The sequence below is a fragment of the Lontra canadensis genome, unplaced genomic scaffold (assembly GCF_010015895.1).
Source record: "Lontra canadensis isolate GAN:19392208 unplaced genomic scaffold, GSC_riverotter_1.0 scaffold154, whole genome shotgun sequence".
Lineage (NCBI taxonomy): Eukaryota > Metazoa > Chordata > Mammalia > Carnivora > Mustelidae > Lontra > Lontra canadensis.
The window spans coordinates 2,255,300-2,281,820 of NW_022631148.1; the positions used below are offsets into that span (position 1 = coordinate 2,255,300).

General features: G+C 36.1%; 1 protein-coding gene and 1 pseudogene across 1 annotated transcript; both read left to right on the top strand.

Annotated features, from left to right (window-relative positions):
* The first annotated feature begins 340 nt into the window (after positions 1–340).
* On the top strand, positions 341–1,252 carry LOC116859377 (annotated as a pseudogene).
* Positions 1,253–12,177: 10,925 nt separating this feature from the next.
* Positions 12,178–13,095, top strand: LOC116859331 (olfactory receptor 4A15-like). Its single transcript, XM_032844545.1, has one exon. It carries the CDS (start codon positions 12,178–12,180, stop codon positions 13,093–13,095), a length of 918 nt encoding a protein of 305 aa, XP_032700436.1.
* Positions 13,096–26,521: the final 13,426 nt, after the last annotated feature.

Sequence of the window (26,521 nt, forward strand, 5' to 3'; positions counted from 1 at the left end):
CCATGGCTTATTCATTTGGGAATCACCTCTATGAAACATTGGGCAAAAACAGGTACTTCTATTGGTGGGTATTAGGGAGCGCACATATTGCATGGAACACTGGGTGTGGTGCATAAACAATGAATTCTGGAACACTGAAAAGAAAATAAAATAAAATGAAAAGAAAACAAAACAAAACAAGCAACAACAACAACAACAACAAAAAACAGGTACTCCCACCACATTCTTTAATTGAATGAATCAATAAAAAATTAACCTTAAAATGCATTTAAAAGTTTTCTCCCTTGTTTTGTAGATCAGCCTGCTTCTAACATGAGAAGTCAGCTCCTATGCAGACTAGATGGAACCACCAAACAATGTAACTTACTTTGTCCTCTTGGGCCTCACCCAGGATTCAAAGGAACAGAAAGATCCTTTTTGTTATGTTCTTAGTCTTTTATATTTTCACAGTGGTGGGCAATTTGCTCATTGTGGTAACCCTGGGCTCACCTATGTACTTTTTTCTTGCTAACTTACCTTTTATGGATATCATTTATTCCTCTTGTATTTGCCCCAGATTGATTTCAGAGATTTTCTTTGGGAAAAGTACCATATCCTTTCAATCTTGTATGACCCAGCTCTTTATAGATCACCTTTTTGGTGGCTCAGAGGTCTTTCTTCTGCTAGTGATGGCCTATGACTGCTATGTAGCCATCTGCAAGCCCTTGCATTATCTGGTGATCGTGAGGCAATGGGTATGTGTTATGCTGCTGTTAGTGTCCTGGGTGGGAGGTTTTCTGCATTCAGTAATTCAGGTTATCACTATTTATGGGCTCCCATTCTGTGACCCCAATGTCATTGATCATTTTTTCTGTGACATGTACCCCTTATTGAAACTGGTCTGTACTGATATGTGTGCAGCCGGCCTGTTAGTGGTGGCCAATGGTGGACTGATCTACAGTATTGTGTTTGTGCTCTTGCTCATCTCCTATGGTGTCATCCTGCACTCTCTAAAGAACTTTAGTTCAGAAGGGAGATGGAAAGCCCTCCAGACCTGTGGTTCCCACATCACTGTGTGGTCTTCTTCTTCATCCCATGTATTTTCATGTATGCAAAACCTGCTAAGACCTTCCCTATTGACAAATCATTGACTGTGTTTTATACAGTCATAACCCCCATGTTGAACCCACTGATCTACACTCTGAGAAATTCTGAGATGACAAATGCCATGAAGAAGCTCTGGAAGAGAAATGTCATATCAAATAGCAAATAAATGCATCATCAAGATCGTAGTTTATCATTAGAGCCAATCACCTCAAATATTAAGATCCATTTTATTTTAAATGCCTTTATAGTCTGAGTGAATAATTTGTAATGAAGTAGTCAATGCAATTTTATAGTTACATGAATTGGTATTTATTTTTTTTTATTCTGGTAAAATTAATATACAGTGTTTTGCTATTGTCATATACATAATAGCATGTTTTAACAGTTCTATACATAGTGGTCATCATGAGTAAACTCTTACTCTCCCTATGTGTTGGGTATTGATGAATTTTTATAGTTACCTTAATTTTAATTAATTGTTATATTTACGTTTTACTTATATTCTCATTATTATTTTTAATATTTCTTTGGGTTCCTTTTTTTAATGTAGAGTGCTTTATTAGCTTCATGTGTGCAATATTGTACTTCAGCAGTTCCATTCATCACCAAGTGCTCACAACAAGTGCACTCCTTTATCTCCATCACCTATTTAACTCACCCCCCTTATTCCCTGGTAACCATCAGTTTGTTTTCAATAATTAAAAGTCTGTTTCTTGATGTCTTTCTTTCTTGTCTCCCTTTTCTCATTCATTTTGTTTCTTAAATTTCATAGGAGTTAAGTCATATGGTATTTGTCTTTCTCTGACTGACTTATTTTGTTTGGAATTATACTCAGTAATTCCATCCGTGTTGTTGCAAATGGTGAGATTTCCCTGTTTTTTTTTTTTTTATGTTGGAGTAATACACACACATACACACACACACACACACACACACTTGGAAGCTTCCATAATCTAGCTATTTTAAAGAAAGCTGGTACAAATGTCGCGATGGATTTATCCTTTTAAATTAGTGTGTATTCTTTGGGTAAATGCCTACTAATGCTATTGTTAGATTGTTGGCTAATTCTATTTTTATGTTGTTTGAGGGACTGCCATACTGTTTCCCAAAAGGCTGTAGCAGTTTGTTTTCTCAGCAACAGTACACGAGTATTCCTATTTCTTTACATCCTTGCCAACATGTGTTTCTTGTGTTTTTGATTTTAGCCACTCCAACAGGTATGAAGTGATACCTAATTTGTAGTTTTGACTTGCATTTCCCTGAAGGTAAGTGATGATGAACATCTTTTCATGCTGGCCATCTGTATTTTTTTTAGAGAAATGTTCATTCATGTAGTTTGCCCATTTTAAAACTGGGCATTTGTGTTTTGAGGGGTGTTAGGTTTTATAAGTTCTTTATATATTTTGGATACTAGCCCTTTAGACTGCTGTTTTATCTTTGTTCTATTTACTGCACTAGTTAACATCCTGAATGTTTTGTAGACCACTCTCTTTATTCTATTTTGTTTGCATGATATATGGAATTCTTAGGGTATTTTACTTTTAAATAAATAAATTATAATAAGTTGTAGTAAATTTTAAAAAATTGAATCCATACAAGGTGAGAAACATTATAGAATGAACTTTTACCCATCCCACACCAGAGTCTCTGTTCTAAGATTGTTCAGTTAGTAATCTTTGGTAATAAAATATATGTGTGTTTTTGTCTACATGTATAACTTTTGCATTTATGACTCAGTCTCCTGAAGATCTTTCCATACTAGTCTATATAGATGTAAATCATTCTCAGCTTACTCAAAGTCCTTACATCTTCTTTCTGAAGATACAGCAAAATTCATGTTTCTAGTCCTTGTCATGTTTTCCCCAATTTTACTTTGTTATAGCCAATAACTACAATAAAGTTCTTTTGAAATTGTTAAAGCATGAGTTTTTAAAAGTGAAATCTTTGGATCAAATGTTTTTAAATGTTGATATTTGTAGTTATTGGTGATATTTCAAAAAGTCAAGAATGTTGCTTTTTCCAACAGTTATTGAGCTGTTGACACTACTTTTTCTTAAATATATTAATGTGATTATCTACATTGCAGGATTTTATTGCATGGGATTATTGTAGAATTTATGCTTTGATATTCATAAATTAAGATAGCTTATGGGTTCTGGTTTTGTGCAAAACTTCTTAGGTTTTGATATCAGTTTATGAATGGAGACTTATGAAACCACCCTTTAACAATTCCTACCCCCAGCCATTTCTCATCTCTCTGTTAGACTTAGTGTTTTCTTTCATACCTAAGGTAGCACTTTGACCAGCTAACATGCTGTCCAATTCACTTTTAAAATTTTGTTTCATTACCTAATATCCCACTAGAATATACATTCATTGCTAGATCCTTAGCAGTTATGTTAGACCTGACAATGTAAATAATTGAATAAATGCTTTATGGAGAGAATTAGGAATCTGATTTTTTTTTAAATAATGCATTTTCTTAATCAGTTTAAGTAGCATTGAGGTGATATTTTATTTGAAAATTTGTGACTAAAATTACACTAGCATTTATTGTTTATTTTATTTTATTGGAATTTTTGTTAACACATCATGTCTGTTTATTCTTTTGTTCCTCATAGACACTATGAGGTTGATACTATAGTTGGACCCAGTTTATGGTTGTACAGATGGAGGTTCGTGGAGATTAAGTAGCTTTCCCATGGCTGCCACCCTGAGAGAGTGTCAATGCCAAAATCAATCCCCAGACTTAAGCCTGTGTTACTAATCACATCTGTACAGCAGCATCTTGGGTGGAATTCTCCCACAAAGGCATCTCAGGTTGGTGTTTCCTTGATGGTTAGTTTTTCTTATTTAATTTAATTAATTTATTTATTTATTAACATGCAATGTATTATTTGCTTCAAGTGTACAGGTCTTTCATCAGTCTTACACAATTCACAGCACTCACCATAGCAATGCCTTCTCCTATGTCCATAACCCAACCATACTATCCTCCCCGCCCCAGAAACCCTCAGTTTATTTCCTGACATTGAGTCTCTTATGGTTTTTCTCCCTCTTGATCCTATCTTGTTTCATTTTTCCCTCCCTACCCCCATGAACCCTCACCCTGCCTCTGAAATTCCTCATATCAGAGAGATCATATGATAATTGTCTTTCTCTAATTGACTTATTTCACTTAGCGTAATATCCTCTAGTTCCATCCACATTGCTGCAGATGGCAAGATTTCATTTTTTTCTGATGTCTCCATAGTGTTCCATTGTGTGTGTGTGTGTGTATATATATATATATATATATATATATATATATACCACATCCTCTTTATCCATTCATCTGTTGATGGACATCTAGGTTCTTTCCATAGTTTGGCTATTGTGGGCATTGCCACTATAAACATTTGGGTGCACATGCCCCTTCAGATCACTACATTTGTATCTTTAGGGTAAATACCCAGTAGTGCGATTGCTGGGTGGTAGGGTAGCTCTATTTTCAACTTTTTGAGATTGTTTTCAGCTGTTTTCCAGAGTGGCTGCACCAGCTTGCATTCCCTCCAACAGCGTAGGAGGGTTCCCCTTTCTCCACATCCTCACCAACAGCTGTCATTTCCTGATTTGTTAATTTTAGCCAGCCTGACTGGTGAGGTGGTATCTCACTGTGGTTTTGATTTGCATTTCCATGATGCCAAGTGATGTTGAGAAGTTTTACATGTGTCTGTTGGCCGTTTGGATGTCTTCTTTGGGGAAATGTCTTTTCATGTCTTCTGCCCATTTCTTGATTAGATTATTTGTTCTTTGGGTGTTGAGTTTGACAAATTCATTAGAGAGTTTGGATAGTAGCCCTTTATCTGATATGTCAATTGCAAAAATCTTCTCCCATTCTGTCAGTTGTCTTTGAGTTTTATTGACTGTTTCCTTTGCTGTGCAAAAGCTTTTGATCTTGGTGAAGTCCCAATATTTCATTTTTGCCCTTGCTTCCCTTGCCTTTTGTTCAACATCTGCAAATCAATCAATGTGATGTAATCCATTAATAAAAGAAAGAAGAAGAACCATATGATACTCTTAATAGATGCTGAAAAAGCATTTGACAAAGTGCAGCATCCTTTCTTAATCCAAACTCTTCACAGTATAGGGATAGAGGGTACATACCTCAGTATCATCAAAGCCATCTGTGAAAAACCCACTGCAAATATCATTCTCAATGGAGAAAAACTGAGAGTGTTTCCCTTAAGGTCAGGAACATGGCAGGGCTGTCCACTATCACCACTGCTATTCAACATAGTATTAGGAGTCCTAGCTTCAGCAATCAGACAACAAAAAGAGATAAAAGGCATCCAAATCAGCAAAGAAGAAGTCAAATTCTCACTTTTTGCAGATGATATGATACTTTATGGGGAACACCCAAAAGGCTCCACTCCAAAACTGCCAGAACTCATACAGGAATTCAGTAAAATGTCAGGATATAAAATCAATGCAAAGAAATCAGTTGCATTTCTATATAGCAACAGCAAGACAGAAGAAAGAGAACTAAGGAGTTGATCCCATTTACAACTGCACCCAAAACTGTAAGATACCTAGGAAAAATCTAACCAAAGAGGCAAAGAGTCCGTACTCAGAAAAGTATAAAATACTCATGAAAGAAATTGAGGAAGACACAAGGAAATGGAAAAATGATCCATGCTCATGGATTGGAAGAACAAATATTGTGAAGATGTCTATGCTACCTAAAGCAATCTACACATTTAATGTAATCCCTATGTAAATGGCATCAATTTTTTTTCATAGAAATGGAACAAATTATCCTACAATTTATATGGATACAGAAAAGACCCTGAATAGCCAGAGGAATGTTGCAAAAGAAAATCAACATTGGTGGCATCACAATTCCAGACTTCAAGCTGTATTATAAAGCTGTAAGCATCAAGACAGTATGGTAGTGGCACAAAAAACAGACACATAGATCAATGGAACAGAATAGAGAGCCCATAAATGGACCCTCAAGTCTATGGTCAACTATTCTTCAACAAAGCAGGAAAGAATGTCCAATGGAAAAAGGACTGTCTCTTCAACAAATGGTGTTGAGAAAATTGGACAGTCACATGCAGAAGAATGAAACTGGACCATTTCCTTATACCACATACAAAAATAGATGAATCATCAAAATGGATGAAAGACCTCAATGTGAGACGGCAATCCATCAAAGTCCTTGAGGAGAACACAGGCAGCAACCTCTTCAACCTTAGCTGCAGCAGCTTTTTCCTAGAAACACCACAGATGGTTAGTTTTTTAACCACTTTACAGATTTCTCTCAGAGACATCAATCCATTAATATTTCTTTCTATGCCATTGTAAGTTCAGTTAAATTATGTTTCCTTACAATTTCATTCAGGTTTTTGACATTATTGGCATAAACTGAGTAATTAGTATCTACTGATTTATTTTTTTGCTGTGCTTGTAGTTATATCTTATATATAATTTTTAAAATTTAAAAACAGTAAATTTGGCATAATTTCAAACTTATGCACTCCTGATTATTCCAAAATCTGAAAGAGAGGTTTGTAAAGGGTCAAGTGATTTTCAAATTTGGACAGCCAAGGTTTTTCTCTTTTTCTAGTTTCAACTGACATTTGCCCCCAAAGAGTCAAATATCCTCCTGAGCACAGGAAAATAACAGGATGGGCAGTTGTGTTTACCATGCACCTTGTAAGTGTTAGAAAATCTGGCAGAGATGTTGGCCAGAGAAAAGACAGGAGCCCTGTGGGAATTCATAATGACCCTTTACCTCTCCTACCACCGTGAAAGCAGTCACATTATGCTGACAGTTGCAAGAATTCACCCTATAATTTTGATTTTTTTGTCTTAAGGATTTTATTTATAAATAAATAAATAAAATTTATTTATTTATTTATTTATTTATTTATTTATTTATTTATGGCAAGAGTGGGGAGGGGCAGAAGGAGAGGGAGAGAGAGAATCCCAAGCAGATTCCACATTGAGCACAGAACTTGAGACAATGCTTGACCCCATGACCTTGAGATCATTATCTGAGATGAAATCAAGAGTTGAACACCCTACCAACTGAGCCAATATGGTGCCCCTGATTCTGCTTTTTGGCTAGGATTCATGCCTTTTCTTCACTACCCGTCTTGGGGGTGGGTGGCAAGGGTCAGAGGTAGCCTTGAACATTATTATTCTCACTATAGTTTGTATTTCTATTATGACTTAAAGCATCCCATAAAGAGAAGGAAAATTCTGCTTTTAAAATCACCCTGAAATAAGTAATGTGGTTTAGGATTTCTTTATTCAGCATGATACTGATTTTGGATTTAAGACTTACACTTTTATTATATATTAGGAAAAATCCATCTATGCTCATAATATAACAATACATTTTTCGGGTTTGGCCAGCAAACCCTGAAGCAGCAAATAAGATTGCTTCAGACACCTCAGTAGGAGAAAAGAGAGGGCGTCACCAGACAGTTCAGTAGTGAAAGGTCCCAAGCCAAACTCTGCTTCCAATTTTATTGTGAATGTTATCAGTACCACAATGGAATAAGAAAGGAAGGAATGGGAAGCTGTAATAATCCAGACAGTGCTACTGGGAGTATCTTGTGAATAGAACAAGCTGTGCTCCTGATGGACATGCATGTAGGGAGTGCCCAGAGCATGTGACTTCCAAAGATAAGTGCTTCTCCTAAGTCAAGCATTTACTCTCTGGATGAGTGCATTGAGCCACAATGAGGATCTGGCTGTTTAGAGCCCAAAAAACTTTGTAAAGGGGCCCAGTTGTCTGGACATTCTTTGCTTTTCTACTAGTCTGATCCAGGGAGGCATGGGTTTATTAAGTATTATCTAGCCAGACACTATGAATCCCCACATTTCTAGAAAGTGAGATAGAATTAATTAACTATGTTGAAGACCTTATAAATACAACTGTGTGTTTTTTTTTTTCCTTGATCTATTTTCATCTGATATAGGTAAATTTAAAAGTATATAATTATCTTTGTACTGGGAAGGTTCATTCAGCACAAGAAGGGGCAACAGGATCTAAATTTACCCTTCTGCCTAAAATATCAAACAAGCTGGAAAGTAACAAAATACTGGTTTTCAAGACTAGATATCAGAAGGAGTGATCACTGAGAGATGAGAAAAAAACAAGTTGAGTCCTAGGATTGTCTCAGCTTTGCATTGAAAAGTTTTCATACTATAGTACAGACAGGAAATCCTGCAGACCCTTTGAGTTGAGGACAAGGAACTGAGAGTCCTACAGCAAGGCGCCAAGGGAGCTAGAATTCAGAGGGTGATATTCTGGAGAGGATAGAGCTACCAAGGCAGAGCGAGAGAGAGAGATGGACAGAGAGAGAGATAGAGACAGAGACAGAGACAGAGACAGAGAATGGAAAAGAGTGAGTGGGAAGGAGAGGGAGGAAGTGAGACAGAAGGGGAAAAAGGGAGAGTTATAGAGGAAAGAAGAAGGAGGGAAGGGGATGGGTGGGGGGATAGAGAGACAGAGGAAAGGGGAGGGAGAAAAAAGGGAGAAATGGGAGAGAGAATAAGAGAGATAGAGTATGATAGGGAACTTGAGAGAGAGCATGAGATATTAGTGAGACTATGTGAGAGACAATGAGAGAGATAGAAAAGGAAAGGATCAATGCTGGAGAGCTGCAAGGATTCTCCTAGATTGTTCATCAGAGTAGGGATCAGTGTTTGCATGTGCATTTGAGGAAACTGCTTGGGGCTGGGTGGTGACTTACCTTGTTGCATTAGAGAGGATTGCCTAGTGCTCCCTGGGTCAGTCAGAGTGGCCCTTCTTTCAGCTGGACAACCTGGGCACGTTCTGGCTTACAAGGCAGGACACTGGCTGAGGTCTTAGGAAGATCTTGCGTCAGTAATGGGACACAATTGTCCCTAAACTGAGCACTGTTCCAAACCTGCTGAATAAACCATAACAGTAAGAATAAAGAAACAATCCCCAAGGAAAACATCCAAGAGAAACTAATGTGTTGAGAATTTTATGTCTCTGCTAACATGAGAGATTGGTCTGATTATTGTTCTTGTGATGCTCTTGTTTCATTCTGGTTTAAGGGTTATGCTGGGTGCACAAAATGAGTCAGGAAGTATTTTAAGTTCCCCTCAGCCCTGAGCCATTTATGTATGGTCCTACATTTTGATTAATTCTTATATAGTATCATTGATAATGTTATATGGGAGAAGAATTTTGTTTAGAGAGAAGAAAGGTATCAAATGGTTTATTTACTTAAAAGTATAGGTAATTCCAGGTTTTAATTATTTTTCTGTGTCTCTTCAGAAATCTACATCTTTCTTAACAGAGCTCCACTTTCTAAACAGGCAAATATACTGTCATAAATTCATTGGTGATATTCTTTTATTATCTTTTTCAGGTATGTAGAGTGCATTGATGACACCATCTTCATTCTTGATTCAGATCCGTTGTTCTTTTTTTTAGTTTTTCTTCACCCATTTTCCTAGGATCATTAATTTTGTAAATCTTTCGAAGAGCCAATCCTGGCTTTATGTATTTTCTCTTTTTTTTTCAATAAAATTCAATTTCAATGATTTCTGTCTTTTATTTACTACTTCCTTTCTACAGTGTCCTCTCAGTTTATTTTGCTTTCCTGTTTTCAACTTCTTGAGATGAAATGTTAATTCATTTCTTATAATATTTCTTATTTCCTAATACTTAACGTTAAAGCTACTAATTCCATTCTACAAACTCCTTTAAATAATTGGGAAACACTGTTATATTTGGGTTGGATTCCATTATATATGTTCTGTATGATTTAAGTCCTCTGAAATGCATTGCAACTTTTTTTTCTTTTCTTTTCTATTTTTTTTTTTAAGCTAAGTGGTGTCTGTCTGCACTCTGAGGTAAGTGGAATCCTCCCACAGCATTTTCACCCTCTCCACTCCCATACTAACAAAAGTTCTATCTACTTGCCTGTGTGCCCCTATGTGACAAATCAAGATTCTTCCCCTTGGGGAAGAAACTTGCTTTACTACATTTGAGATAATATTTGAAGGGGTTGTATGGAATTTGCTCTCATGATGTTCTGGAAGTCAGTTCTAGGTGTCCATGTGCAAATACATAGCTTAAACCTAACTGAAATAGCTTTGCCTATTTTGAAAGTCATGCTTGAAAAAAGAAAGGTTTTACATATTTTATTTCTGTCCACACTGGACATTTCTCTTTTGGTGATTCAATCTTAAGTTGTTTTTGGTGATTCTACATCCTTCCCCTCCATCCCCCAGAGGACATGTTCCTTCAAGTCCTATTGTGCATGGTAATTATCCTGGTAGCATCTCTGGAGATCCAGGTCTACCCTCAAAATTATGATGGAAGTCCCAATGAATTTAATTAGGGAAGAAGACTTGTGGAGATGCACCACAATGAATGTGGTGACTCAATAGCGCTTGTTGTGGTTCAAATGAAGATAAAGTGTTTACAGACCTTTATCTTGACCTCAGAGAGTATTTGGATCCATGTTCATATGACTGGCTTTTTCAGGAATCAAATGATGGACTCAGAACTTAGTGAATTGTCTAGGTGAAATTATTCTCCATCATTCAGGGACTCCAAACATTAACTACACTTTGTGCAGACAGACCAATATAAATTATTGAGAGGTGACTGTCATAAAGACTATTTCACTATTTTGCTTATATTGACATGAAAAATAAACCACACAATCTTTATTTAAGCAATTCACAATTTTCTCTCCGAAAAGGTTTTTTTTTTTTGTTTGTTTGTTTGCTGTTTTTTTTTTCTTTTGTGTTTTTGAGGGGTCTCAAGAGGTTGGTTTAACATTTGTTATTACAGCAAATTATGCTAATAATGAAGATCTTGGTTCTCTTTGTTCAAGCCAATGTTCACACCTGTTAAGATTACAGGGCCTTCGTACTCATTTGAAAATCCCAGAAATTTGAGAGGTAACCTTTTTCTGAAAGACTGAAATGAATAAGACTTTCTGCAGACATAGAAAGCATTGTTCACATGGAAACAGTTCAAGGTGCTGTGATGATGCATGTGTTTTCTTGATCTGTGTGCACAGAGATGGTATCAGTGTGCAAAAGAGAAGGGAGAAGGGACTGCATCCTTGAATTGAAAGGTGTTTCAGCATGCAGGTAAACCTGGAAGTGTAATTAGATTAAAATTCCAAAGTAGACTTTATATTTTACATCTTGGTGGTGCTGGGATTCAGTCTTTTAAAAGTTCTGCTGTGTGAATCTGATAATCAGCTATATTAGGAATTCTTTAAAGTTATTAGAATATATGGGAATGAGCTCAGTTCTGTAATACTCTTTTTGGCTCTTGAAGAATCCAAGGTCACACTTTCATAATCAAGCTCTTACCTCAGTTCCCATGTTTCTGTTTACTGATGAGTTTCACCCTCATAACATATGTCTGTTGGTTATTCCTATAAATGCTTTTTTATATGATTTACCCACTTGCCATTGGTTTCTTTGTTTTCTATATTTTATTTGCTTAGAGGTCTGTGTCTATTTTGATAATAACTCTGTGTATGTCCTCTAAAATGCAAGTCTTTTCCCCCATCTACTTTTATCTATTGATGTCATGGTATCTTTTTAAAGTCCTTGAGATGTTTTGATATCATAAAATGTATCAATTTCACTTATGAGTTAAGAGGATTCTAGAAGTTAGAATGTCATCTCTTGTGTTAGCTGGGAGGTAAATACAAATCTTGCTATAGTTTTTCTTAAAACAACACATTTAAAAATTTTTATATGAAAAATTCACTACATGTACAATTTTACTAGCTTCCAGTTAGAAAGTTGGTTGTGGCCCTTCATTTATTTATTACTGTGTCCTTTCCCCACAACGTCTTTAGTGACTTTTCTCTGCTCGAGTCAGCAAGACTGGTGAGGTTAGGGAAAATGTATTCATCCACCTTGTATTCTTGTAATTTCTGAAAGTACTGAGACATAAGGAACTATAATGCCTATCAGGCAAATGAATAAACAGATTGTGTTAGATTTTCAGGAAGTCACGAGTAATCATTACATTTAGAGCTAATTTTGTCTTGAACTGTGAAATAAGGAGATACAAAAGAACATATGGAACACAGGAACAATGTGACTGAGTTTGTCCTCTTGGGGCTCACCCAGAGCCTCCAAGGTCAGAAAATACTATTCGTTGTGTTCTTGATCATCTACATAGGGACGATGGTGGGCAACCTACTCATTGCAGTGACCGTGGTGGTCAGTCCATCCCTGGATGCCCCTATGTACTTCTTCCTTGGTTACTTATCATTTATGGATGCTGTTTATTCTACTACAGTTACTCCAAATATGATTATAGACTTACTCTATGAGAAGAAAACTATTTCCTTTCAAGCTTGCATGTCCCAGCTCTTTATAGGACACTTATTTGGTGGTGCTGAGATTTTGCTCCTGGTGGTCATGGCCTATGACCGCTACGTGGCCATCTGCAAACCTTTGCATTATTTGACAATCATGAATCAAAGGGCATGTGTTCTGTTGTTGCTGTTGGCCTGGGTTGGAGGTTTTCTGCATGCTATTGTTAAACTTCTCTCGGTTTACAGCCTTCCCTTCTGTGGTCCCAATGTCATCGACCACTTCATCTGTGACATGTATCCGTTATTAAAACTTGCCTGCACTGACACCTACATTATTGGCCTCACTGTAGTTGCCAATGACGGGACAATCTGTGTGGGCATTTTTACAATCTTACTCATTTCCTATGGGGTCATTCTGTACTCCCTGAAGACTCTTAGTCAGGAAGGGAGGCACAAAGCCTTATCCACTTGTGGCTCTCACATTACAGTGGTGGTCCTCTTCTTTGTCCCTTGCATTTTTATGTATGTGAGACCTCCTTTCACCTTACCCATTGATAAATTCTTAACTGTGTTTTACACAGTTATCACCCCTATGTTAAACCCTCTGATCTATACTCTGAGAAATGGAGAGATGAAAAATGCCATGAAAAAGCTGTGGACTAGAAGAAGAAAATGATGCCGAAGAGAAATTGTCACTTTTTTTCAATGAAGAGTTACTCCATCCAGGAAAGGATTATTTATTTGTAATGAATTTCTCCTCAGGTTTAATGAACTTGTGTATGATGAAAGCATTTAAGGTGTACAATTTACAATGTTGAAAAAAGATTTCAAAGATTTTCAAAAATTGTTAGGAAAATAGGTCTGTAGCTTTTGGGCATAAGATGTCTTTCTTGAAACTATGGGTTTTGATTCTATGTGATTTGTTATACTATAGTTAATACTGTACCTTTATTTTCATTACTGGAAAATTTTCACTTGCTTCTCTTTTGCCCAGTTGTTCTTTTTCAGAATTAATAGTGGTCATTACATATTTCTGAGAAGCATTTTAAGAAATGGGAATTCAACCCTTGGTTCACTCCTGCCTTACAAAGACAACTCCTATGAATACTTGAGGTATATGTCTTATTTTTGTATTTGCAAGATATTTAATTGTATAATTTTGTTCATTGCATAGCACATAAGATTGAAAGGGAATGCTGCTTCCAAGTTATAACATTAATCATAAAGAAATTACGTGAAGAAGAAAACCTGAATGAAAGATGTAGATATAATAAGTTAGACTCACTTATTTTTCTGAGTAGGGAATCCTATTATCTCCTCATGTGGAGAAGCATTGTTTGCATTATATTTTCATTGAGATGGCCCATTAACATTCCCTGATCATATAGAATATCTGATAATATCTCTGTCATTTTTTTAGTATCCCCATATCTTGTTTTGCTTACAGTGATTCATAGTATTTTTTAGGGACTTAGGCCCTTCCTTTCATATGTGGAATTACCATAATACATAATTCATGACCTTCAAATATGCAATACAGAACCTGACACCAGATATTTTGGATGGTATCATCAGTAAGAAAGATGCTGACAACATGGCAAGCCATTCTTACCTCTGCTGTGTATGGAATGCAGATTATTTGGCAACAAAGAAGCCATAATATATATTGATTTCCTTAATGGAGATCTCTTTCATAAGCATCCCTCTCTCTGAATGAGGTTTGAAAGAAAATATTATTGGCCTCTAAAAGTGTAGGAAGCATGCAGTCAATGAAACTCCTGGCTTTGCCTCCCTTATTTAGTCTGGATTCATGAGGTACTCAAGCTATGGGGAATGGAGCCTTTCACTGGTAAGTCACAGTGTATGAAAAACTCTGTATCCCAGTTTTTAATCCCAATTAGTATTACCTAGAGATACTTTATGTCATCTCAAAGTCTTCCCAAACATGACATTATTCACTAAATGATATAAACATTTGATTTTATCAGAAGTTATATAATGAAGTCATCATCTTTTGGGTGTTCCTGTAGACTCAATTTATGTGTTTCCCCTAAAATTCAGGAGTTAAATCCTATATAGTACATGGTATTTAAAGGTGGAGGGTTTGGGAAATGATTAGGTTATGAAGGCAGAGCTCTCATGAATGGGTCTAGTGTCTCTTTAAAAAGAGATATCACAGGAATGCCTGGGTAGTTCGGTCTGTTAAGGGTCTGCCTTCAGCTCAGATCCTGATTGCAGGGCCTTGGGACTGAATCCCTCATGGGACTCCCTCTTCTTCTTCTCTCTCTGCCCCTTTCTTTGTCTCTCATGAATAAATAAATAAAATCTTAAAAAAAAAAGATAAAAAGAGATAACCTGGGGTGCCTGGATGGCTCAGTGGGTTAAGCCTCCGCCTTTGGTCCAGGCCATGATCCCAGGCTGGGTTTGAGCCCCACATCGGCTCCCAGCTCAGCAGGGGAGGCTCCTTCTCTGTCTACCTGCTATTCTCCTTGCTTATTCTCTCTCTTTCTCTCTGTCAAACAAATAAGTAAAATCTTTTAAAAATAAATAAAAAGAGACACCACAGACTTCACTTGCCTTTTTTTTGCCATGTGAAGAAACAGAAAAAAGATAGTAATCTATGAACTAGGAAGCAGGCTCTCACCAGATGGTAGAATCTGCAAGTGTCTTGATCTTGGACTTCCCAGACCCCAGAACTATGAGAAATAAATGATGCTGAAGCCGGTCTATGGTATTCTGCTATAGCAACCCAAATGGACTTACATAGACATTTAGTTAATTTCCAAGTTTATAGTTATTTCAAGTATTGAGACAAAATCCTGGTCAATTGTCTATGTTCATCAGTCTGTAAATTATTTTAAGCCAGAGAACGTTACTTAATTGTCTTTGCAATCTGTATTTGCACAATGTCTGGCACATAGAATCCACTCCATGAACTTTGTCAGTTACTTGAATTCTCAAATTCTTAAACTACTGGAGTGAGAATTTTGAGTTTTTTCTTCATTATATATATATTGCAACAAATATTTCATCTTCTTTGATATATGCTACAATATGTTGTTTTACTATAATTATGGGTGTTTTATATAAAGATGTCATCTTTTAGTATTCTTTTATTTTGAATTTTTTTAAGATTTTTAATATTCTTTTACTTTGATTTCTTCCAGCACATCACTTGGAAAATGTCATTTACTAATATTCAGTGAACTTGTAAATTTTAATATCTTTTTAAAAAATAACTCCGCCCAAAGTTTTCTTTTTAAATGATCTAGGATTTATTTTTGTTTGTGATGAGGATATAACTAAGCTTGTTTTCCTCTAACAGGAAAAATAATCTGCCAAAGTTATTAATGTCAGTAATAATTTAAAATTTTTCTATTTAACATGTCTAATTTTATTCAATTAGTATGTTTGATATGGGGCCCATTTCCTCTCCTCCTCTGTTGCTGTCTCTCCCTTGCCTCCTCCTCCTCTTCCTTTTCCTTTGGTGTATTTCCCTATGACTAACATTCTAGGTCAGTTGCCAAGGATTTTAACATGTATTATACTGGGTAGGGATAATCTCTTTTAATTATTCAGCATTTTGAAGTTTCTTGCAATTTCTAAATATTAATTTTTCATGAGAAACATTAGGGTTATTTTGTGAGGTTGAAATCCTCCCATAAAACTATATTTAGTTTTATATGACACTCCACATTGATTTTTTGGGAAACTGACATGTTTTCATATCTTGTTTTTCCATCCAGAATGAGACATAAATTGTGAGGGCTTGATCAGTGTCTCAATAAAAATTGCAGTCATTTCCATAGAGTATATAAATCTTGCCTATTGGTTTCCTTATTTAAGAAGCAGCTTGTCTTATTTACATTTGATTCACATTTTCAATGAGATAATTAGAAAGGGCTCCATGTCTTTTGCTGGCATGAGTTAGAGCACATTTTTCATAGGCATTGGTGTATGTTTGCATGCAAATGTTCATAAGCCTACACTTGACAATACACAAGTATGAATCCAACCACAGAGATTTGTATCTGACCTCATGTAGCTCTGTATAACCACATGTAAGTACATAGTCAATGATCTGTAGGTCTGTATCCCACTTCATATTGTGTCTATATGTGAGCATACAGAGTCTATATCTGACAACAAAGGGGGAGTATTTGACTACCCTTAGGAATACATATCTTATATATGTGTGTGTGTATATATGTGTGTGTGTGTGTGTGTGTGTGTATTTGATATGATCATACACAGGCCTGTATTTATGTACACACAGGGCTTTTTTATACACAAGTCTGTATCTGAGTGATATGAATTTATTGAGCATTTGATTGAACAATTCTTCTGTTCCGTGTAGCATGGACTGAGGTTCTTCTCTGGTATTTAGCTGATAAGGGGTGTTCAGTAGTGTTTAAGATGACTTTTCTCATGTGAGCTGTGCCTTGGCAGGGATGGTGAGAAGGCTGGGATATTTTGGCTCCTTCTCCTTTCCCATGCAGTCTATCTCTCCAGTAGGTATGTGAGACTTGTAAAATGGCAGTTCAGGGTTTCCAGAGGGAAGACACAGAAGGGATTGGCCAGTTAAGGTCTCATTCCTGACATGATCTTGAAGTTCAGGGTCTCAAGTTTTAAATCCAGACTGCTTCTGCACCAAAAGGAAAGGCAATCTGTGGAATTAAAGAAAATATGTTTAAGTCATTTATTTTATAAGAGGTTAATATACAAAATGTGTGAAGAATTTATACAACTAAATAGGAAAAAAGCAAATCAAAACAAGGAACTCGTTAAAAAATTGACAAGGGGTCTAAATAGATATTTTCTTTTTTTTCCTTTTTTTTTTAAAGATTTTATTTATTTATTTGACAGAGATCCCAAGTAGGCAGAGAGGCAGGCAGAGAGAGAGAGAGGAAAGGAAGCAGGCTCCCTACTGAGCAGAGAGCCTGATGCAGGGCTTAATCCCAGGACCCTGGGAACATGACCTGAGCCAAAGGCAAAGGCTTTAACCCACTGAGCCACCCAGGCGCCTGTGAGTAGATATTTTCTAAAGAAGACATACAAATGACTAAGAGGAACATGGGAAGAGGAACATTACTAATCATCACGGAAATGCAAATCAAAACCACAACGAGATATACCTGTTAGATGGATGTTACAAACAATTATGAGGTAATGTGCTGGAGAGGATGTAGATAGAAGGGAACCCTAGTTCACTGTTGTTGGGTAGGTAAAAAGATTTTCAGCCACTGTGGAAAATGGCATGGAGATTCCTCAGTAAAGTGAAATAAAACTACAGTATGGTCCAGAAATGCCCCTTCTGTGAGTATATCCAAGAATAATGATATCAGCATCTCAAGGAGATATCTGCACTCCTAGTTCATGGCAGTATTACTCACAACAGCCAATATTGGAACAACCTAACCATCCATTGATGGATGAATGGAAAAAGAAAATGTGTATATAAGAGAATACAAGAGAAAGTCATTCAGCTATCAAAAAGAAGACAATCTTACCAACTGCAACACCACGAGAGACCCTGAGATCTCTCTCTCTTTGCTTTCTCTTGACGTGAAATTGTCAGACAGAGAAAGACAAATACTCTATGATCTCATTTACATGTGGAATTTAAAAATCCAGTGTATAAAATGCAATAACTGAAGGGTGGGGGAAAATGGGAGCTATTTGTCAAAGATTACCAGCTATAAGATGAGGAAATTCTGGAAGCTAACGTATAGCAGGGTTCAGTAGTTAAAAAGAATTTATTATAAACATTGTTGCTGAGAGAGTGAATCTTAAGTGCTTTCATTCCACCTAAAAATTCTAGTTGTGAGGTGCTGTTGTATCAACTAATCTTTTGTGGTAATCATTTTGCAATATATGCATATATCAGATCATTATGTTGTACTTCATAACCTTATACAATGTTATATATCAATTGTATTTTAATAAAGGTTGGAAAACATAAATAAGCACATAAATGATAAACAAATAAATAATAAAATAATATTTTATGACTTAAAAAAAGAAACTCTATAAACTAGAAACATGCTATTTCTTCCATATGCCCTACATACAATTTGAGGGTGGACAATGTAACCAAGGGTATTGGTCTACAAGGAAAGGCCATGTGCTTCCTTTTGTGCAATTACCTTAAAAATTTCTATATGTTTTCATTAAAGTTTATAAAAGAGCCTTGCCCAGAAATACTTTTGAGACTAGTTCCTCTCAGGTTTGGGCTGAAAGGAGTCCGTGGGATAACACCCTTAAATCTTAGACATATTTTTTTCCCCTGGTTAAGAGACTTTAGTAGACATACCTTAAATCTTTCTAGGGTCACTATGTTCTATGTTCTATGTTTTCTATGTTCACTAGGGTCTTATATCTACAACTTTGAGATTATATTTATTTTGGTACCATTTCTCACTTTCAGAGCTTTTTGTTTTTTGGAGAGGTTGGGAATGAGAGCCAGTTTTATGCTTGAATCCAGTAGTTCTTGTCTCCCTTCATGTTTTTCCTGAATTCTGCTTGAAAACTTACCAGTTACTCTTTTATGTCACCTCTCTTTATCCATTCTTCTACATATCATACGCTGCTGAGAAAACAGCTGGCACTTCAGTATTCTATTTGGAAATCTTAGTCAAATCCACCTGCTCATTCAGGGATATTTCCCATTTTCCACACTCTTATGGGTGAGGGATAGTCAAAGTCTTGCCACACTTGGTAACACAAGTCACTTTTTCTTCAGTCTCCAAGCACTGTTTCTCCTGTGTTTTAAGATTTGCCTTACAGAAGCCTTGACACCTTCCCAGCTTCCATCACTTCTGGTGCCAAAACCAACACCACATGCTTCACATTTTGTTATGGAAGCACCATACTTCAAGGTTCCACTTTTTTTCTTCTTATCTTTTGCTACATGGCATATGACTCCAGTTTTGTGACATAAAATAACAGATATTTTAATTTACCTCAAAATTTTGTGGAGCAGCAATACAGGCAGAGGTTGGCTGGGTATTTTTTTTTTTTTTTTTTTTTTTTTTTTTTGCTTCATGTGTCATGAACTGAAGTCACTCTGTTGTATTCAGCTGGTAATGGAGTGGTCTGCAGGATCCAGCACAGCTTTACTCATGTTCAGTGTCTTGGAAATGAGGGCTGGAAGGAAATCACAGGGTCCCTCTCCCTATCCAGTTAGAAACAGTACCACAAGCAGGATAGTCAGACTTTTTACATGGTGCTCTGAGATCTCAGTTGTAGAAAGTGAAAGGAGTCAAGTCAGTTATAGGCTAACTCCAAAACCAGTTTTTGCCATTTTCTACTGATCATGTCAGGGGCATAACCTGCCCAGATTTGAGGTGGTGGAGAATTAGGTGATGATGCTTGGTGGGGAAGTCCATACTTGATGGCAAAGTCACATTACAGAAGAGCATGTGGGATGAAAGATATTGTATCTATTTTTGGGAAATACAACTGTCCACATCTCTGAAAGGGCATGCTGGGAGTTTTACGTAGATTGCGTTGGATCTACAGATCACTTTTCAGTGCATAACATCTTAACAATATTGAATTTCCTAGCTCCTGGACACAAGGTATTAATTTACTGGAGTGTTCACAAAATGTTTTGTTAATATTTATAATTTTTAGTGGAGGGATGTTGTTTATCATTTCCTAAGTAATTTCGTTTTCAGATACTAATGTTAAAGGAGCTTAACATTTTGCAATTTTTCAATTATTAGGAATATGTAGAAATGTAATTTAATATTTTATTTGGATCCTATGTCCCAGAATCTCACCAAATTCACTTATTATTTCTAGTAACCTCTGTAGATTCCTTAGGGTTTTCTATGACACAATCACATTTATGAAAATAGGACAGTCCGTTTCTTGGAAAGATACAGGAGTATTTAGTTTTTTGATTAATTTTTTAGTCCTTTTTCAGAAGCTTGTGCTTTTCCTTTATTTTACCCATTTTATTAAGGTATCAAATTTATTACAATGATGTTTTTCATAAGAACCATTTATTACCATTTTTAAAATCTGAAGCATATGTATGATTTCATCTGCTTTTTAGTTGTTGATATTGGTAATTTTCTCTTGATCACTTTTGCTAGAAATTTTATCATTGCAGTATAAAAGTATCAACTTTTGGTTGTTTTGTTTATTTTATGTTTTCTATTGTATTGATTTTTGATCTTTCTTTCATTACATTTCCCCTCCCTTGGCTTTAATTTAGTCCTCTTTTTATAACTTCTTAAATTAAAAGATTAGTTGCTTTTAAAGTTTTATCTTTAACATAAGTATAAAGCTATGCATAAATTTAGGTAAGCTGAAATAGGCAAATTTTTGAGTGGCTTAGCATGTAAGGAAGATCTTCAACTGATTAATACAGGTATTTAATCACTCATTATCGATGATTCTTATGACATAAAAAATAGAGTTCACAACTAAAGATATGTGGAGATGAAGATGCTCATTGGAGCTCATCGTAAGCTGTGGGAAAACAAATAAGAGTGGAGGCCCCTGGAGTTTCGGTGTAGAGGCAGGCTCTTGTTGGAAAATAATTTGTTTCTTGTAGAAACACTCAGTGGACATTGGATTAAAATTAAGGGATTGAATTAATGAGCTGAAAATCATTACAGTGTCGGTTGACATAAATTCAGGTCTTGGTCAACTACATCCATTCCAACACAGACCTACAGAACTGTGACTACCTATCTTTTAATGAATTTCAACTTCAACCTCAGCAGCTTCCCTCATCCTAAAGCCTTCTGCTTCTGGACCAGGGCCTCTTAGTAGAGATGCTAACAGCTAGAGATAGGACTTCCTTGGCTGAGGACATGATTGAATTAGTGAACCCAACACTGGTTATCCTTTCACTCTGGTGATTTGCCTTACTTAGTTTTGCTATAAGAAACTCACAATTTATTATTTGTTTAACCTTTTTTTCCTCTTCAAATTAGAGACTTCTCACATATTTGACTGTCTGCTACTTTTTTAAAAAATATTTTATTTATTCATTTGAGAGAGAGAGAAAATGAGAGAAAGCACAAGTGGGTTGAGGGCCAGAGGAAGAAGCAGACTCCTGCTACGCAGGGAGCTAGGACTCCATCCTGTGACTCCAAGATCATGACTTGAGCCAAAGGCTCTTGGTTAACTACTACTACCTGACTAACCTTTCTTGGCAAAACTGAACTCACTGAGCACAGAGCTTAAGGTGGGGCTCCAGGTGGGTCTCCAGGTGAGGCTCTATCCCAGAATCCTGAGATCATTACCTGAGCCAAAATCAGATGCTTACCCGACTGAGCCACCCAGGCTCCCCTGAAGTTCTAGTTTTGAGTGCTGTCAATACCTAAGAAGCATCATAAATAAAATGATGTCCTATTATCCCCTTCCTTTTTTTTTTCAGGATCTATTTTTCCTCCCTCACTACCTTGCTTACCTTAAAAATTTTGGAAAAAAATAATTTTAAGGAATGTTAAGATATTCCTTTGCAAAGATCTCATCATCAAGATTCTCTCATGAAGGTTAAATGACATCTGATTATTTCTCAAATATAAAACAAAATAGAATTAAGTATATTTACCCTAGAAAATTAATGAGATAAATAATATTTGGATCTGTTGTACACAGATACTTTGCCTTATAAGGACTTTAGTTTTTTACTAATTTTTTTTTTTAGAGAGAGAGAGTGCACATGTATGTGCATGCATGACTTGGGGAAGGGACAGATGGAGAGGGAGAGAATTTTATTTTTTTAAGATTTAATTTATTTATTTGACACAGACAGTGAGAAAGGGAACACAAGCAGGGGGGGAGTGGGAGAGGGAGAAGCAGGCTTCCCGCAGAGCAAGGAGCCCAACACGGGGCTCCATCCCAGGCCCCGGGATCACGACCTGAGCTGAAGGAAGATGCCTAACGACTGAACTACCCAGGTGCCCCCGAGGGAGAGAATCTTAAGCAGACTCCACACCAAGCATGGAACAGCTTATATGGGCTTCCAGTTCTGTGAAAATTTCAGGCATTAAGTGAGGGAATGGTCTAACTCTTATTGAAGGCTATATGCATACTTTTTGATAGTGCTTTATATGCTTTATCTCTCTTAGTGTAATAAGTTTTAATAGATATATCTTTATGCCTTTGATAAAAAAATAAGATTGAATAAGGGTTAAGCAACAATAGCAAGTCTTTTAGACTCTGCTTTCTCTCCTCGTCCCACTTCACAACTCTTTGCTAGCATGATGTAAAAACACCCAAACACAGAGATGTTCATTGACTGCAATGTAAAGATTGTCCTTGAGGCATTCTGTCCTTATTTTGGGGTTCACATCTCAACTCTCCCCTGAGCTCTGCTTCCCAGGCTACTTGTACTTTCCTGATTCTTTTTGTGTCAGATAAAAGCCACTTGATGATCTAATTTCTACAGCAGTAATTCCCTTCATGGATGTCATATAAGGTAGGATGTAATGGGCTCAGGAAATGCAATTCAAAAAGTCCCATTTGAAAGATAGTTATATATGGGTGTGAGATATTTGAAGGAAAAATAAACAACTCAATCATTGAGGAAACTGACAGTCTGGGTATGAGGGTAGCACTATGAAGAGCTAACTGTCATTTCTATAAGGCTTTTTTTATTGCTAGTCCATGGTCTTAATATTTATTACCTGAAAAATGGTGGCTCCAAGGTGAATTAAGTGTAGGAAATTCTTATTTCATTTATTCAAATAATGCTGTTGAGAGTCTACAGTGTGCCAAAGTTTTTTGGGGGCTTGGTATAAGGTGTTGAATAATACAAACAGAGGCTGTGTTTGTATGGAACTTACATTCCCATGAGGAACAGATGGTTAATAATGACGTTAATTCATGAGTGAAAAATGTAATTGTGTTAGTAGTAAGTATGATGAACAACATTTTATTCAGGGGGTGTTGCAGAAGAGAACAATTGGAAATGGATGTGCGTGGTTGTTTGAAGCCCAGCTAGAATTTTACTTATGCTCAAGTTTAATCACATTATTTCCTCCCACCATTTTCTTTTTATAAATAGGTTATCTAACTCACGAATTTAAGTGGGCACTGGCAACTATGCTGTAAATGTAGCATATCAATATTTTTCACTATTGAAGTTGGAAAAAGAATGAAGTCTATAACGCCAAATATTTCTAAATGGAAAACATGTTATTTTGGAATACTAATTGTTATAGAGTAAGACAGAATTGAGTCCTTATTTTTTCTAGCTGACATACATTTTTTAATCCTTAATAACGGAAAGTCTCCTGCAGTTGGATATGACACAATTTTAATAATAGTCTTAAAAGATGAAGGCGACACCAGGTTAATATGAGAACGATTTGGTCCCAGGACTTGCCTGGTATATTGACTTTTCTTTTTCTGTGTCACTAGGCAGATGGATTGCCATATGGCCATTCTGTTATTGAAGAAGAGAGCTTACTTGTGGAGTAGATAATTGAATGGTTAATGATAATGCCAGGATCGGGTGGTGTGTTTGTGGAGCATCAGCCTGGTCTGCATCCAGTGAAGCTCTGCCCCTGGGAAAAACGGATCACTGCAGGGATGGGGTAGGAATTCACTAGTACGGTGATTACCTCCTCAGTCAGTAGAGACACAGACTCCAGGGCATGCACTTGGAATGATGCAAATCTGTACATTTTGAAATTCTGTGCCATTTGAAAATGTCAGTCTACCCTCTTTTAGCTCAAATTTATTAAGTGAAGGAGAACGTCTCATTAATGGTGTTTCTTCTAAGATGTGAGTTGGAAATGGTTTATAAATTAAGCTCAAAATACAGCCAAATGGTGGGTACAGTTCCATAAATTGTTTGTAAAGAGATTATCTCCCCCCCTCAACAGTCTTTCTCATTTAGATAAAATTTGAATTCTTCTGCCATCTACAAGTTTTATTTCCTATTTAAGACCTTGGACACTTAGAGCAACTGTTTTAAATCTTTCTTTAAAAATCATTAGAAACTCTGAACCTATCAAAACAAATTCCCATTAAGTGCTTAGATGATTTGTTTCCAGAGCAGGTCCTGATTTACTTGGATCTGCTAAGTTGAAACTCTAGTAAGTAAAATCGTATAGATCTTTTGTTGATGAAAGTTCAGGTAAGTAGATCCTGGAAGGGGCCAGAACTTTGGTTACCTTGACATTATCCTGGAAAATTTATGGTACAATGTCTGCCTTCTACTTCCTGGGACCATCAGTTAACTGCCATTTGGAGGTCGCAAGGATGACATCAGGTTGAGTTCTGGAGGTAACCTGAATAAGTAACTTGAGTATTAAATACCTTCTTATTAATTTGAACTACTATTTTTGAAATTATTGAAACAATAGAATCACTTTACATACATACACAATTACGTATGTACATATATTAATTATAATTATATTTAAAATGTATCAGTAGTTCATCTGTTTTGTCTATACTCACAAACTGTGACTTCAGGATGGAAAGCCTTAAGCTATCAACACTTTTGGGCTGGATTTACTTTAATCTCTCTTTGCAAATTATCAAAATTTAAGTGTCTGCCTAATGCAGGTCATGAGCTTAACAACTATAAGAATGTGTTTGTATTTTAGGGATGTGCTCTTAGGAAGAGGAAGGAGAAGAATAGCTGGTATGTCTAAGGTAGTTTTAGAGCAATTTTGATGTTTTCTTTCTTTCGTACAACTCTCTGTGTGTGTGTGTGTGTGTGTGTGTGTGTATGCCATGCACACACATGTGTACATATGTATATGTATATATATTACATATATTTCTTCTTTCTTCTTGTGTCACATTCCTTTGACTTTGATTTTTCTACTAATCACTTTGAAAAAGCTGTTTTTATTTCTATTTAATTAATGATATTTCAAATGTTTGGCTTTCATTTGTAATGTAAAGTTGAATTAGATTTTAAAATGTTTTTCTTCATGTAAACACACACATTTATTTATGAGCAGCTCTGTCTACAGGGGGGTGTTGTTGTTGGTGCAGAAGGTGATGGTGATGATTTGCTCTGAGATGGGGTCATGAAATCAGGAAATGTTGTTCAGTGATTCAGCCCCCTCCTCGCAAAACATTCCAAGAGAACATAAAGTTTTGTATCTTTAGTGTTATAGGAATCTCCAACCCAGAAAGGTGCTATTGAAAATAATTCCAGCTCCACTCATCTCTCAAGGAAGGCAACAGGTGTCGTGCATAAACAATGAACCTTGGAACACCGATAAAAACAAAATAAAATCAGTATGTTAAAAAAACAAACAAAATGAATTAAGAAGACTTACTGAAAAAAACCATCTTTCTAAAGCCATTGATTAGAGACACATTGTATTAATGATATATATGGATTTAGATATTCTGAGAAACACAGAGCTATTGATTGCTCAGTAAAAATGACATCCAGGGGCATCCTGAAACACATTGCTAACACCTTCTTCCAGTCCAGGATTTTACTGAAGAAATTATTAGGCTCTACAAGAAATTTACCCACTTAGGAACATGAATTAGCTGTAAAGTCGGCTTCTTGGCTTCAAATCCAAGTTCTGTCACTTATTAATTGTATACCCTTAAGCAAGTTAATTATTCTGCTTTTGCTGAGCCATCAAATATGTCTAAATGTAGTCAGATGTGAGAATTAAATGAGAAAACATGTATCAACTACTAGCAAAATGTCTAGGACATAGCACATACTAAATAATTTGATTATTATTTTGACAGGATATCTGTGTATAGATTCACTCTACATCAATATTACATTGCATAAATTCATGCAGTCAGTTTACTTTAGCTTCATCTGGAGACCAATAATATATTTATTGTTTAGGTCCTCAATGAAATTCTATGAATAAATGAATGATTAAATGCATGAGATATGATTTTTTATCTTATCACTTGGTTACTGTAATCAAGATTGATACTATCTAGTGTGAGTATGGCTGTGGGGAAAACTACACTTTAAAACACTATTGAGAATGAAAGATGTTTCAGGATTTGGGGAGAGCAAAGTTACACAACCCATGGAAGTTCAACATATACATATTTTGGATTTGGTGTTGCTATTTCTAGGAATTTTCTAGGGCAGAAATATTCAAACCAGTCAGTAAGAATTTCTATGA

What these genes read in the sequence shown, in the direction of transcription:
- LOC116859331 (XM_032844545.1), top strand. Translation starts at nt 12,178, where the DNA reads ATGGAACACAGGAACAATGTGACTGAGTTTGTCCTCTTGGGGCTCACC.